The following is a 15,959-nucleotide window of genomic DNA, read 5'->3' on the forward strand; positions in this document are numbered from 1 at the left end:
AGCATGAGATGCTCTTCATCCAACTTTTCACCTTCCTGTGGCAGGCAGGGCAGGTGTACCCAAAAATACCATCATCTCCCCATACCACAAAACTCCCACCTCCATTTCTGGGTCTGAACAGGCAATTTTAAACAAAACCAAAAGTCAACCAAAAAGGAACCAATTACTGCCTTCCCTTTCATACAACAGCTTTCTAACAGCTGTGACAGCTCCTAGAGAAACAGTAAGAAAATACCTATTTTTCCACGTTCTTTATTGGTAAGAGCAGGTGGAAGCTGTGACAGCTGTCTTCATATCACCACTTCCTCTCTGAACTGCAAGGATGGCCACCCCAAGAGACCAAATGGTTTGGCAAGGAGCAAGAATGGTTACAGAACTTGAACTGAAAGGAAAAAGAAAAGCACGAGCACACTTTGTTGTCAACATGTAATGCCCTGGGTTTATTTTGTGAGAGTTCTGTCACAATTTTTCCAGGTGGGATTAAAAACCTTAAGGATAATGTATGCCATTGGAGTGGGCATTCAGACTTCGGTACTGACAAAGCACTAATAGTAGTCTGTTAAGTACCATTCTCTTCACAGAAGAGAGGTCAAATATTTCCAAAGGAAGGCACCCGATAGTTGTGGTTCTGGCCTTGCAGCCTTCTGGAGAATCTTAAAAGGAAAAAAGCTGGCTGTTTTAGAAACTGGAATGATGATACACGTACAGCAATTACTGCATTCTTCTCCCTTATATCCTTTTCTTAAGAACAAGTAAAGAATGAAGTCTTAAAAACAGTTATACAATAAAAAAATACAATGTCTTCAAAAAGGGCGAGACAACATAAAAACTCCAGTTGTAAGGACTCCATTTGCATACTTAACACTTTTTGGTGTGCGAGGAAATGGGACTAACGAGGGGAGCAGCAACATAACCTTAGTGCTTAAAGTACCAGGAACTGCCCGCGTGCCCGCGGACAAGCTGGGATGGGAGAATTCAGACTTCATTATTAGCTTGTTACTTGCCTTACGATACTCTAACAGGAAGATCCCCATTAAACAGTACATTCCCCATTGTTAAACTGATGCCTTTTTATAAGTTCTGTATGTATGTCACCATTTTTCACATGATACACAGAAAACTCAGGGACCCAGAGGGGAACCAAGTTATGTTATACCATTTACAAAATACCAAGGAGTCCACAGCTACCTAACACATTTACTACAGCACAGGAACCAATGAAGGTACAGTGTACAAAAAACTGTAAACACGGCACAATAAATAGATAAAACAGCAGGTTCCGCACCATGCACATGATGTGATGACACTTGTTCATCTCTATACAATCTCACATCTCACACTCTTACTTTGTTGCAGTTTGTTTCCCTCCCTCCCCCCAACCCCAAGTGCAAAGCATCACAAATGAACAGGTTTGTATTCAAGTAACATATATACAAGGGTATTACAAATATGCAGTACTGTACAGATAATTGCTGTATTGTTAATTTACAGATGTTGATTCTTTCCTATTAACAGTAAGAAAAGAAAAACCAAAGCATGAGAGATGTGCATCGCTGTCAAGTCCCCACAGCTGCCATGGAAACGCAATGTGCGGCATTCCATCATCCCTTGCATTCAAAATGCTACTGATGCATAGCACCTAAACAAGTTCCCAAGGCTGCAGTTCCACTTCTACGGAAACTACGTCACCTCCATTGCTACTGTATTGTCCGCTATATTGTTCAGTGCTGGCTTCTCTGTTTCATGGTTTTCCCTGTTGAAACAACAACGACAACGAATTAGCGAGCCTGGAAAACAGAACTGCTCATCGGCTGCTGAAACCGACCGACTTAAAGGCATCACACTGAAAAACAAACAGCAGCACAACTCCTGAATAACCCTTGTCTTACACTTCCACATTTACACTGTGCTTCGCTCCCACAGAAACGTTCAGCCAGCCCGACCCAGTGCTGCTCTGCCACAAACACCTTTTTCTAGCAAAACGACTGAAAAACAGACACAGAGCAGAGCAAAGCCTACCTTGGTACGGCATCCACAGAGGATGAAGCTGGAACCTTGGGCACCTGACAGTTTGTCGCTGCAGCCAGCTTTAAGGCAGATGATGGAACAGCACTTAAAGTCCTAGGTATATGTCGTGCATTGAGCGTGGTGATAGAGTTTACAGTGGCAACTGATGAAGGTACAGTTAATCGGATGTTGTTCCCAATCAGAACCTGAGTTGTTGCAGCATTGGCAGCAGATGCTTGGTGACTCAGTGCGCTGTGGGAACTTGAAGTCTGCGTTATATTTGAAGGCTGTAGCAAGGCTGAACCTGCTGCTGCTGATGAACTTGTATGGACAAGTGCTGTAGGTGTAGTACTACTGAGGTGTAAGCCCTTGTATACTCCTGCAAAAGAGAAACAAAGCACTAAGTCCGATTTGCAGAAGTTCCTCAAGCCCAGACAGAAACTCTCATCTCCACAACTCTAATAAAACACAAGACGCGATCAAATTCTGCGCAAACAGCTCCGTACCTGAGGCTTGAAGAATGCCATTCACCCCAATTCCAAGCACCACATCATCCTTCATTTTGAATCCCATCAATTGTTCTGATGTAACCAAAGCTGAAGCAGCGAATTGAGCGCTAACAGAATCCAGTGTCTTGGAAACAAAACCCTAAAAAGAACAATGGTGGCACACATCTGTGATTGAGGCTCCCAGGGGTTCCCTCAGTACTCTCCTCATTTTAAAGCTACGCACAAACTAGTGAAACAGAAATCCATCCACGTACATCACAAGCAGCCCAGTCATTCTCGCAAGGCTAAACTGCTGACATTTGGTACAAGCAGGTAAGAGCTGTGATCTCTCTATGCAATTTTAGCTCCGTGACACAACAGAGACGAAAGACCCCACAACTATTAATAGAACACAAAGAAACTTATTTTCCAGGTTCTATGGAACAACGTTGTTTTACAGGTCAAACTGTTCTCATGAAATTCCAAACCCAGTTCAGTGCCTCAGATGTTCAGATTGCCAGTAACTTCTGAACGTTTTTAAAGACGTGTCCATCCTCAGTGCAAACACCACACACTGCTGAACGTTAAGACACTTCCACATCTGCACAAAGGACACATTCAGAAAGCTAGCTTTAGTTGTTAACTAAGAAAATAGCCGGCTCTCAAGTCTCCCAGTGCCAAGAGGGTAACGACACGGCTGGAGATCTTTGCAATCCATATTCCTAAGGCTCCGAGTATTTAATTAATTGACTGACCCATCTGTTTTTTTTTTGTTAAGAGGGAGCAGAGGCAATGCCTGCCACACTCACCTGCAGTGTCCCTTCTAAACACTTTACAGAATGGCTATGATGTAGATTCAGGCGAAAGCCACTTTCCTGTTGGTTAGTTTCAAGGTTCTATGGCAACAGTTGACAATTAGAGATGAACCCTGGTGGGAAACAATGAGGGATAAATCATAGCACAGACAAATCCCTCACCTGTGATGTGTTGGCAGAGGAATTACTATTTGCTTGCTGTTGATGAATTTGTGCAAGCTGCTGTTTCTGCATTAGTGCCAGTTGTTGCTGATGTTGCTGGTATTGTTCGGCTGTAAATGCTGAACAAAATATAAAACGAGAGAATACTATATCAAAATAGGTAGGTGTTGTGTATATAAACACATCTATGTTATAGTCCTTCACACATAAATACACCCCAGCAAGCTCCTAAGAGCCCTAGAGCACCTTCATAGCAGAAAGGCCAGCATCCTACAAGAGGCTCTTCCAAACTAAGTCTACCCTGGAGCTGTTTGTTGCAAATATATGGACTTGCACTGCTGCACTGTATGTGCTCCAGGCAGCAAAAAAAGGGAGGGCAAGGAAAGAACCAAGAACAATAAAACCACACAAAACTGTGATATTAAATTAACATTTCACGGGTAGAAATGGCACAAACTGCCACCATCCATTAAACTAAGCTACGTGCATTAATAATAAGGCATGCTTCCATACAAGAGGGAAATGAACACAAGGCTACGCAGATGACAGCATGAAAGGAGAAATGAACCATTTCTGTTTTAAGTTTAGCTATGACTCTACATCAAACAAGGTTCTAACTCCAAATCATTTCTTCCCAAGATCTCTGAGTGGTGGCCCAGCATTCAGCACGTGACAAATCCACTGCCATTTTACCCCACCAGTCCTGGAAAAAAGCTCCTTCTAAGAACAGCTTTGTTTGTACACGCTTACAGGGGATGCCCAGTGGAAAACAGAAGTGCCATCCATTTAGCTTCATAAAGCATTAACATCTTTTGTTTTTCTCAATTTACAGCTCCTAAACAAAAGAACCACCTGCTTTCAGTTCCACCGCAAGTCAAACCTGCAATCGGACTCTCCTTAACAAATTCAGCCAATGACGCTCATTCAAGATTCTCCTTCAGTTTCATCTCTGGGTAACAGAGACGCTCCCCAGTCGGTGCTGTGGGCAGCACTCACACTCCTCAGCTGCACAGGAACTCTGTACTTTCAGGAGAGCTCACTCCTGTATGGCAACAAACCCCCCGCATCTTGTTCACACACTGCCATCACTGCCTGCCCAGTACTCTTTCAGGCCCACTCACTGTCAGAAAACCTCTTTCTATCACACAAAAAAACATCTCCTGCCTTCGCACAGAGGAGCCTTTTTCTTTTTTTTAAGGCCCCAGAAAGTGCAACATTTTTCCATGTACTCTGCCATCTCTGCACTCGAAATCCTGAGCCCTTATTGGGCTGTTACATTCAGGTGACTGTTCTGTATTTCAGTCAGATTTTTCAGCCAGCAGGAACAAAGCAGGCCTGGACTGCCAAAGCAGTAACCCCATCCCACTATCCTCACAGGCACAGCTCCTTTCAGCTGCCCTTGTTTCTTCACCTCCTGAATCACATTTAGGGGAACAGCTCAGAATTAACATCCCTTACTAAAAGTACCCTAGAATTCACAAGCTGCATTTTGTGTTGGCTGTTCACTACTTCATTCTACTGTACGTAAAGAAATCCACCACCTGCTAACAGGCTTTTTTTAATGATCAGAAAACACAGAGCAGGAAGCTTTACCACAAAGACCTGCATGCTGACAGCTAAGGAAGGGAACAGCAGCGGCAGGAACTCCAGATGCCTCATCTGCATCCAACTGCTTCTCTCACTTCTGCTTAATATCCAGCACCACAAAGGGCAGCCTCAGCACGCAATGGGAACACCTGCCTGCTTGTCATCCCTGACAGCACAGCCAGGTACACCGCTGGGTATCCTGCTCCAAGTTAGAACATTCAGCAGCGTTTTTGTGCCTCTGGCACTGAAGGCAAAACTCAGTAAGGCTTTTCCAAACACCATTTACAGCTCTATCCCAGATTCACTGTCACATTCTGACACATCCACATTATAGACACTGAGAACCCAAACCCAATCACTGCTTCTCCTGGACACCCACAAACCAGGACACTGAATTGCATCCTTTCCTGCTGAGATCCACCATTAACTTCCACTCTCAGTAGGTTTCTTCCAGCCCTGCTCTCACTTTACACAGTGCATTATGCACTCCAGTTCAAATATAACCCTACTGATGGGGAGGCTTTGCTTCTGAGGATTACCATTCTCACACAGGAAAAAAAAGTGCTCATGTATTTTATGTGCAAGCACATCCACCACTTCACCCTTCCAGACCAGCTTTCTGTAGCACACAGCTGCAGCTGGAACTGGGGAAGGAAGGCACTCTGGTGAGATCCTCAGTGCAGCAGCACGATGGAACCAGGGCTGTGCTGACCACATGTGCCTGCAGGCAAAGCCCTGAACTTCCCCAAAGCTCCCCAGAGGGTTCAGATGCCCTTTTCTACAAGCAATTTCAGTAGAATGCACTGCAGGCCAGAAAAACACACCTGCTCATTGTACGTTAATCGTATCTACTGTACAGAACACTTATTTCTTGCCTGCAAACAGCATGGACCTAGTCACCCAGGTGCCAAACTTGATAACTGGTTAGCATCACTTTTTCCAGTGAAATGGCTCATTAAAGATGCAGCCTCCTAAGTACTTTCTCCTAGAACTTTATTAGCACTTCCCATCTTTCTTCTACAGGAGAACCAGGGCACAACTGGAAACCTCCCACTCCTGTCAAAGAATAATGGTGAGCAGCAGTAACGAGACTCAGCGTTGCTTTCACTTGTACCCACACGCTGGTCATCATCTGTCCACTAAAAGCAGGAAAACAAAGCAGCAGGCAACAAGAGAGACCACAGCCCCCCTACACACTTCAATTACCAGCCAATGCTCCTGCTCACTCAGAAAGGCACTGCTGTACAGTTCCATGATCCTGCTATTGCTGGACATCCTCAACACTTTAAACACCAGTGACTGCTGAAATTCAGAGCTTCGAAAAGGAGCTAAAACAATGTTTGATATTTACAAATAACATGTTAGGGACTGAAATTACTACTTCAGCAGCCCTAGACAGGAACACAGCATTTCCAGTCTTCTCACACAGCACGTTGGGGCCACAACATTAAGATTTAGGGCATCTTTAGGCTGCTTAATACTACAGAACTGATCAAAATAGAGAACAACAAAACAGCTCCATGCCCTACACAGAATCCATCCAAAACTCAACCAGCAATACAGGTAAGAATATCATTACATCCTGATACCTGAACTGTCACAGCTAACACTTGTTGCCCAACTCCTTCCCCAACCTTCAATTCTGGGAGCCTTTCAGGCACGACCCCCTGCAGAGCAGCACACAGCTGTGAAGGCTGCCAGGAGATGGGCAGCCCAAGTCCTGCTCTGAGACAAGGCCACAGGAAAGGCTCCCAGCCCCTGTCTGCAGCACTGTTTGGAACAGACGTCATCAAACCTCCGTACGTTTCTGAACTGACAGCTGTCAGGATTGTAAGTCACTGCAACACACTGTGCTGTTACCTTCTCCATGTAACTGCATGAGACAACAGATGCAATTCTACACTAACGTGAGAGCTTACACTTCATCAGCAAACACGGGGCATGTATTCTAGCTTACACATTACTGAAAGGAATGGGAAGAGCATCGAGATGCATCAGGAGTTCCCAGATAGGAATACAAGGGAAGAAATATTGCAGTTCCTGAGCCTGACAGACAGAATAAATGACTGCTCACAGATTTAAGATCTCCTGAGCAACAGTTACAAACCCTGTGCAGTAACGAGTCCTTAACAGCACGCTACTCGACCAGCTCATAGCAGCATGTTGTTCCTCTCATTTCTCTAGTTTTACAGCAGCACTCCGTGTACATCTGCCTCAAAACAACACAGCATGTGTTTCATTACTCTGAAACAGAAAGTCCTTCCCAGAAGAGGCTGAAGCCACTTAGAAGGACGGCTCAGTGCAGCACCTGTGTGAGGAAGAAATCCCAAAGAACTGCCTTGGTTTTCAAACAGCCACAGCCCCACACCTGACCACCCCTGCAGCGTTACTGCGAGGCATCCTGCTTGCTGTTACTCCGCTTCTCTGATGCAGGAGAACACACTGAGGAAAACTGACTGTAAGAATCAGCTTCCTAAGGACCAGAAAATGTACCCTGGAGAGCAGAAAACGTGCAAGTACTCCTGGTTCCTCTAATAGCATTCCCCATCTTTAACCTGAATGGAAGACGCTTTGATTAAACCATTCAGGAAATGGGTCAAGCTCACCAAGTACCTGAAGAACCAGATATTCAGAGCCACTAAAAAAAAGCAGCTGCTTCATAACATCAAGTTAAGCACCTGTTCTCACAAGAAGTGAGATGTCTGTAGGAAAACTGCAACATTCAGATCATACTGGGGGGGGAAACACCTCTGTAGCCCTCCTTGAAGAGAATTCTCTGACCTTCAGGTTGAGGTGACGGCCATTAAAAAGGCAGCTGATCAGGTGAAAAGATGAAAGACCCCACAAATGAGGCTTCCAAATGATTAAGTTTATAACTACTGAACTGCGTAAGAAAGAGGACAACCGGATCTCCTGTTAGAGTATTTTCCTAAGAGAAATACACAGGAGCAGCACATCTCTGCTGTACAAGAGAACAGCGAGTTGTTACTAACACCCGATTGCATGCAAAGCAAGTCTAACACACGATATTAAGTAATCCAGAACATCACATTTTCAGAACATTTCTGTCTTATGAGAGATGTTACCTGGCTTGTACAGCCTGGTTTAACATGTTCTACCATGGTCTCACCAGTGAATTCAGAAGACGGGAGAGACCAAGAGCCATCAGAGTGATTTAATGTTTGATGCACCAGGCCCAAAGACGTTTCCCTTTCTAAAAAGAAGTTCAAGATCAATTTACGTTAACAAGGCATTATTAAGACACAGTGAGAACATGGATTATTAAGTCCCTGATTACTCCTAACACAGCCTTATATCTCAGCCTGACAGAACCCCACCTGAAGTTCCTACTGTCAGAACTCTACAATTTTAGAGCTACAAGTTATAAACTAGATACCAGACCGTATTTGTGTACATCCTGCTCAGGGGGAGGAAAACAATCAGAAAATAATGACTACCAAAGGTTTTTACTGTTCACCATTGAATGAAAGCCAGAAGTGCTTGCTATGCACTGATATCTGGCTGCCCATCATCCTAAATAGACATCTCCCAAGGAACAGCACGGGCTACTTAAGGTACACACAGTCTACTCCAGTCAATGTGACCATTAGTGCATGGAATGCCAACAATGTAACAGTCCCCACAAGCCCAGGGATCCAACTCAGAGCAAGATCTCAGTCCAGCTGACTTCAAGCTCAGCAAGAAGCAGCAGTGCAACTACGAAGTCTCTGCACAGAGACAAGCGTGCAAATGTTTCAGTAAGCACCTGTTCATCATCCACACCCCAAGTCACACCATGTCACAGAAAAACAGGTTTTCTTCTCCAGATTTCCTCCTCCAACTAACTCGACGGTAGGCTATAAACACCTCCTTTGTTCCCAAAGGGCATCTCATTTTGAACTCACTGCTTCATCAGGTAGGAACTCAACATCTCGACCACTGAGGGGCAAAGAGTGAAAGGGGCTATTAGTATTTTTACTGACCAGGACTTCACTCCCGCAAGAAAACAAGTGTCTGGAAAAGGGAAAACAGTAAAGCAGACAGCAGTGTGGAGACTGCTACAAATACAAGGGTTAAATAAAGACCTGAACAGCCAGCAATGGCACAAAAGCAATAAAAACACACCAGGTCCTGCTGCTCTGGAATGAAGAACGGCCAAAGACATTGATAAGTCTCCTCCAGCTTCCTTCTAGGAAGGAGGTGCCTTTGCTGGAGGTAGGAGGTAGCAGGGCACAGGAAGGGCAGCAGTTACCCTTAAGGAGAACACTACAAGCACCAAAACTAGCTAACATTAGCAGTGATCCATCAAGCACCATTACAGAACTGGTGACACGAATGCTACAAACACTTGGTAAGTGAGAGCACAGCTCACCATCCCCCCTAGGCCCTTCAGTGCGCACAGCCCAACCTGCTTTATTTTGCACATCTTAACTTGCTTCTGAAAAGCACTGAAGCGTACTGGGATTAACACTATTCCTAAGGAATTCTCACATACAAAGTGATCAAACATCAACACATAATTTAGTGCAAATAATCTGCATCAGGAAATGCAAAGTAAGCTATTCTGGATTCCTTGATGATGCTCCGTAGGTTTGCATGTAAAGCAGCATCTCTAATACCAGAGATAACTTAGAATTTTCAGAAAGGCTTCTGCCAGAATCCTCAGGCTTCCTCTCAAAGGAAGGACCGTGAGCTCAGTACACACTAAGCAGACTCACAGACCTCCCCAAAGAGACCCAATTTCTCCATGGGAAGGCAGAAAGAACAGAACGCACCACAGAAGCCCGGTCTCACTGCAGAGCCTCCCATCTATGCTAGTAACAGATGTCTCTAGCCTGCCCACTAAACACAAGGCTGGGATAGAACCAACTACACTGCACAGTTATAAGGGTCTCAGACTAGGGATTACAAGGTGAGACATTCAAACAGTCAATGCAGTTGTTAATAACAAGTCCTCAAGAGGAAGCGTACAGAACTCAGCACAGTGTGAGGATAACCGCCTGCCTGCCATTTGCCTGGCTAACTGATCAACCAACACAATGCAAAATGAACTTCTGGCACACACATAATCCAGATGAACATTCTTGCCCTTACTGCATACTCCAAATTATTAAGATGTGCAAGAGCCACGTCTAAAAGATCACAATCTGGACGCACAGACTCATCAATACTGGCTCCTTCAGTGTTTTTGTTCATTTTATTCAGAGTGAACAGTTCTCCCCACTGAAGAACAGTCAGTCCTCCATCAGAATCACATTTTCATACTCTTGCCTGCTTCTTACTGGTTCTTGGGGTAATATATGCCTGAAAATCCTCCCATCAGCTTTTCTTGTTAGAAGGTAGGAAAGCTGCTTTCCTAGTTCTTCAACCAGATGAAAAAGGACCACCCCTCTTCAAAGCAGATGCTACTTTTCTTGGCTACTTGATCCTGCTGCTGAAGTCTAACCTTTCGCATAAGGCGCGTGTAGTACAAGCCATGCTTCTATGGAACTTGTAAGAGATTTAGGACATCCCTTTCTCAGTTGACACAGAAAATCTGGCGGTAACAATTCCATCTTCCATACTTTATTTTTTCTAAATGCTGAGCAGTTTGACCACCAGTATCAGAACAGCTCCTGCTTCTTCAGGTGCAAAAACCATCACGAATCACCTCCTGGCTCTTTGAGGAAACCTCTCTCCAGGTCTTCAGGACAAAAAGCAAGGCCTCCTGTAGCCAGAGAAGAACGGCATGTCACAGCACAGCTCTTAGGACTTGAGACACTATCTCACCTTCTTGCTTGTGCTGCTCACATATGACAGACTTGCCCACAAACGGCCACAGAAGATGCTGTTTGACATAAGCAGCATTTCTTTCTGGACTGCTCCAGGTGGAAAATGCCTGATTTCTGTAAGCTTCTTTCATATGGAACTGGATAAAGCGCATCACATGATGGAGCAGAGCAACACGGCCACCTCTGCTAACCACTATGGAATCTCAAGATGAATTTAACCCAAAAGATCAGCAATTCAGCTGGACTACAACTCAAAGCAGCAGTGAAGAAATAAAAGGCTTTTTAAAGCTTGAGATTCTTCCACCGTCATTTTCTGGCTGGAAGCCCTGCTGACTTATACCCAGAAAGCAGAGAATTGAAAACAAAAACAAAATTAAAGACAATAAAAAGAATCCACACCTACAATAATCTCCATGCTTTCAAATCTGCTACGCACGAGGAACAGGAACACCCTGTAAGGTTGTGTTTGGGAGTAATACCAAGATAATCAGCACAGACGTTACGTGCTTTATGGGCTCCATGCTCACAATGAGACACACAAACTGTAATCTGCATAGATGAGGCATCTCAAAGCTTGAAGAACCTCAAAGAACACTAGGAAACAGAACAGCACCAAGGTGAACAGCCGTAGGCTGCTTTCCAACTCCTTACCCGAGATAACCATCATTACACCACATAGAAGCAGAAGAAACACAGCTATAGGAATGGAATAAAGATTATGAGTAATTCCAGGAATACGTTCTACCTCATCACACTGCTAACAGGTGACTACAGACTCAAGTATCTCACCCCTCTATTGAAGACCTAATGAATACACATGAATCTAAACTCCACAGTTTTAAAGCTCCCAGTATTTACTTCTTTTACACCAATAAACCATCTCTATAGAGATCCATGCACAAATGAGCACAACACGCCAGGCACTTCTACATGCTTCAATACAAAGTCACGTAACTGAACTTTGTACAGAACTCATAACCAGAAATAATTTCACTTCCTTACATCCATTTAGAAGTATTCCAACCATCTTTTTAAGGAAACCATTCTTCAAGTATCTTATATATGTATGCATACACACACACACATAAAAGCTTTGAACTCCACCTGCTCATTGTTGTTAGGTCTCATTTCCAATTACGATGCATTGCCTTTCAACATTTCAGAGAACATTCCTAGACAATAAACTACCGATCCACTGTGGGTTTGGTTTCCTTTCAGTGACGTTCAGACGGACACTGGGCAGATGATACTGCAGTTCTAGGCCTGGTTTACTGATATGACATCTCATGTGAGAGAAGGGCCTGAAATCAAACACCAAAAGCCAAACTCGGATCACAACCGCCAGCTTCAGCCCTAACACATTGCCCTGAGAGAAGATTCATAAAAGAAAGAAGGGATGGAGGATTGTGGTGGGGATAAGGACCAACTCTAGGGCAGCATCGAGAGGAAGCATGAAAGAAGGGAGCAGAATAAAGCCAAGCATTCTAAAAACAAGGAACGATTTTCAGGAAAAAAAAAACACAAGGGGGTAAAAGGAATTAAGATGAGGAAACGGACTAAACACACAGGAGAGCAGCAGGATAAATCAGATACCAGAATATCTTTCAGCAAGTCTCCAAAGCATCCCACAATCCCAGAAGCTGTGTACGCACCTACACACAGCCTACTACTACTTCTTCCTCTTATTGTTTGTTTTTCCCCAAAACTATAACTTGAAGTGAAAGAAAAACATGATCCTACCGACGCCTCATCAAACCTCATCAAAAGGTGAGATTTCAGCAACCAAAAGTCAAGTTACCTAAGCTGTATGGTAACCACGTAAGCACCAGCCTCTTGCTGTGATGAACCCAACAGAGATGCTACCCAACAGCATTTCACTTCCAATAACAGCTAACAACACCGCAGCAAGTTTCAAGGTCTCTGACAGTCAGTTCCTCAGTTCTATAACGCGGGTTCTACAAAGGCCACCACCTGCCACGTGCTGATGGGATATACAGGTGCTCAGCCCCAGAGCTGTGCTGGCTGTGAGCACTCACACACAGCACGGATGGCAGTAGATGGGGTTATTTTGGGGATGGCAGATGGTATTTAGTTTTACCACGTCCAGGTGAGAATTCCTAAACACACCAGGGGTTTAAATGCAAACATCTCAGCCAAACCACCACATCTCAAAAACTTTAGAACATGATATTTGTATCAAAATTTAGATCCAAGTGTTTTTAATTGTCAAAGTTGCGATATTCCAGGTTAACTTTAACCCCATACAAAACTGTTCCTAAACCACGTTTCTAAAAGCTATATACTAAGGTAGTCTGCAGAAATTTGAGATGCATTACACTACTGTTAGCATTAACTAAGAATATGTATTCTGTGCAGCAAAGATAACAGATAGGCTGCTAGCATCAAAATGAAGTATGCACACCCTAACCATATTCAGGATTCTCTGAGCCAAGCTGAGTATTTCTAAAAGCAAGTTTGTCAAAGTAAACATACCAAAATGTGCTGAACCACTGCTACTTTTACTTTGTATAGAGGTACTGCATGTCTGGGTCCCAGGTTGTGCTGTGCCTGTTCGATTTATACCCCTGTACAGTCTCCTACAGGAGAGTTCGTCATTGTCACTGTCATGTAGGGATGGTGTCCGAGGCCTAAAGTGCCGCCATCTACATGATTTGATATTGACTAGTATCTGACTGAGGTCTTTCGAGAAAGATTTGTCCGAGGTATTTGTTTCTGAGGTATTGGCAAATTGACTGATTGAAGAGTGTTGTGATGAGGAAAGCATTTCCAAATCCAGCTGATGAAATGTATTATCGTAGTCCGAATGCGCTCTGTCTAGTAGCACCCTAAAAGAAAACAACGCAGAGTTACACAGAGGCAAATACCAAAGGAAAACACCAACAAGCCCCTGACTTGTCACGTGTGCTCGGGGAAGACACACGTAAAGCAGCAGAAACCACAAAGCTACACTAGAACATACCATCTTTGATGACAGGCACAGCAAGTCTGACTATACTTCCTGTCAAGCACTAAAGGTAAGTACACTGAAGTTTCTTTCTGTCTATATTCTAGCTTTTACTGCATGAATAACCAATGTATGCCACGGTAAAGCTACTGAGGCACTGCAACATCAGTTGCAGAAGTCCTTGGCCATGTTTGAACATTTTTTGAGCACAATAGAAATGGACACTGAAATGCTTAATTACTTAAGTGCCCTCTTATAATAAATGCAATGTAAGTGCTTTACTGACATATGTCAACATCTACCATCACTCCACACAGAACCAAAAGCTATCATATCCCAAGTGCCCTGAAAAAAAACAGTAAGAACCAGCAGCTCCTCAAGTGACTTGTTAATACACTAAGAGGTTCAAAGCAAATCTGAACAGCCAATCACAATATTCCCAAGTATGATTAAAAACAAACAAAAACTGGAAAACAAGCATCAGGATACACAATGTTCACAAAGTGCTCCTATACACCAAGTGATTAATAACTGCTATTTAATCATTACAGTAGGTCAAAAGTAAAACGCTTGAAATAACAGTCTTGAATTCTTTAAGATTCTTGGTAACATGCAGAATTAACAGTTACTTTCACTTCTAACAAATCATTCCAAAACTCTCCCCTACAGCAGGACTGAATTAAGAGAAGCACCTCCATCAAAAACCTATTATTTCAACCTCCAAACAGACTATGTCACCTTCAACTATGCCAACCACATCAATACAAAACTACTATAGCTGAAACCATGTGCTGGTTTTCACCTCGGAACCCAGCACTGCTGACAATAAACTAAGTTGAGAAACTGTTCAGCAAGCAGCGTTAAAGCAGCTTCCACTACAAAAATGGGGACACTCGTGCTGAGGAAACCATCAAATGGAAGTCACGAGAATACCAACATGGTGATATTTTGAAGTTTGGGTTTTTTTTTGCTTGTTTACTGCATTTGCTCATTTCAAAGTTACCTAATATATACATATTATACACACACACACACACATATATTTTTTTTCCTGGTGAGAACAGAAAAATCAATCACAACATTACATTGCACTCACCTTCCTCCACGGCCAACCCGCCTTCGTGCAAACCCGATACACCTCTGGGGTACTGTCAGAGTGGTTAAGCAGTATCTGTAACGCACATCTCCTAATCTTCCCTCCTTAGGGCTACTCCATGGCCAGTTGCCAGGTTGGTCTAAATGGGGCTTAAAATAATTACAAACAATTAAACACGTTAATTTTCCCCATCAACAAACTGCTGTCTTAACATACACAAGGAACTTCTACTTACAGCATAGTACTGACAGCCTGCTTTCCTACGGAAGGCAAAAGGACCATCGGGATCATTTTCCTCCTCAGCCTCTGAAGAACCAGACAAAACCTGTAAAACACACACAGGGTGGGCAAGGACAGGTATTAGTTAGTGTGAGAGTTTTATTGCTATCCCTTCCCTAACAGTAGAGGAGAATTCTAGAGATCCGACCTGGGAGAGAGGTTCTTCATCCGAGCTGGGGAAATCATACTGATTCAAATCTTTAGCATTAAAGACTGGCAGTGCAGCAGGACTCGTCTGTTGAGAAGTAGCAGCAGCAGACGAAGGTAAGACTTTAGGCTTCTTCTCATACTTTCTTTTAGGTCGAATAACATCAGCTTTATCCTGCTGAAAGGAAAAAAGCAGTCAACTTTTACACAAGTAAATCAGACGCAAACAGCAGCTCTCCAAAGCTACCATATAAGCAAACTAAAGATTAACATCCCACTCCAGCATCTTAATAGTGACACAAGCAGACCTCTCAAGAATATTTTTATCTCTCATCTATCAACTGGAATGTTTAATATATAAACTGGAATTAAGCACCATTTGTTCCATTGCCATCCCAGATAGAACAGCAGTGCTCAAGCTAAATACGATATTCTGGGATAGTAGCCCAAAATGTACCCAACAGTGCTGTCAGGGTAACATTCAGAGGTGTTTCTGCAGCGATGGGGAATCCAGAACCAAGTAACGCTTTAAAAGGCAGAAGCTGAATTTCTCAGAGATATCCAGAATCTTCAAAAACAAAAACTGAACTTATTTCCCCATGCACGTTCAAATGCATTTTCCAAGTTCCCAATAAACATGCA

At 43.5% G+C, this 15,959-nt stretch overlaps 1 protein-coding gene across 5 annotated transcripts in view; it reads right to left on the reverse strand.

The window, feature by feature from the left end:
- Positions 1–1,177: 1,177 nt before the first annotated feature.
- The window catches only part of EPC1 (enhancer of polycomb homolog 1), a 55,356-nt gene continuing 40,574 nt past the window's right edge, over positions 1,178–15,959 (reverse strand). For 2 of the 5 annotated variants that reach the window (XM_072328846.1, XM_072328845.1), the window contains 8 exons: positions 15,319–15,492; positions 15,127–15,216; positions 14,892–15,040; positions 13,324–13,676; positions 3,473–3,591; positions 2,514–2,655; positions 2,020–2,386; positions 1,178–1,753 (listed from right to left, as the gene is read on the reverse strand). In XM_072328846.1, coding sequence (XP_072184947.1) covers positions 1,681–1,753; positions 2,020–2,386; positions 2,514–2,655; positions 3,473–3,591; positions 13,324–13,676; positions 14,892–15,040; positions 15,127–15,216; positions 15,319–15,492 — 1,467 coding nt within the window. In that variant the 3' untranslated portion in view covers positions 1,178–1,680. Of the gene's footprint in view, positions 1,754–2,019; positions 2,387–2,513; positions 2,656–3,304; positions 3,424–3,472; positions 3,592–13,323; positions 13,677–14,891; positions 15,041–15,126; positions 15,217–15,318; positions 15,496–15,959 lie in introns of those variants that run through there. The other 3 variants (XM_072328843.1, XM_072328844.1, XR_011902814.1) reach the window with 3 other exon arrangements.

The sequence above is a fragment of the Excalfactoria chinensis genome, chromosome 2 (assembly GCF_039878825.1).
Source record: "Excalfactoria chinensis isolate bCotChi1 chromosome 2, bCotChi1.hap2, whole genome shotgun sequence".
NCBI classification, from domain to species: domain Eukaryota; kingdom Metazoa; phylum Chordata; class Aves; order Galliformes; family Phasianidae; genus Excalfactoria; species Excalfactoria chinensis.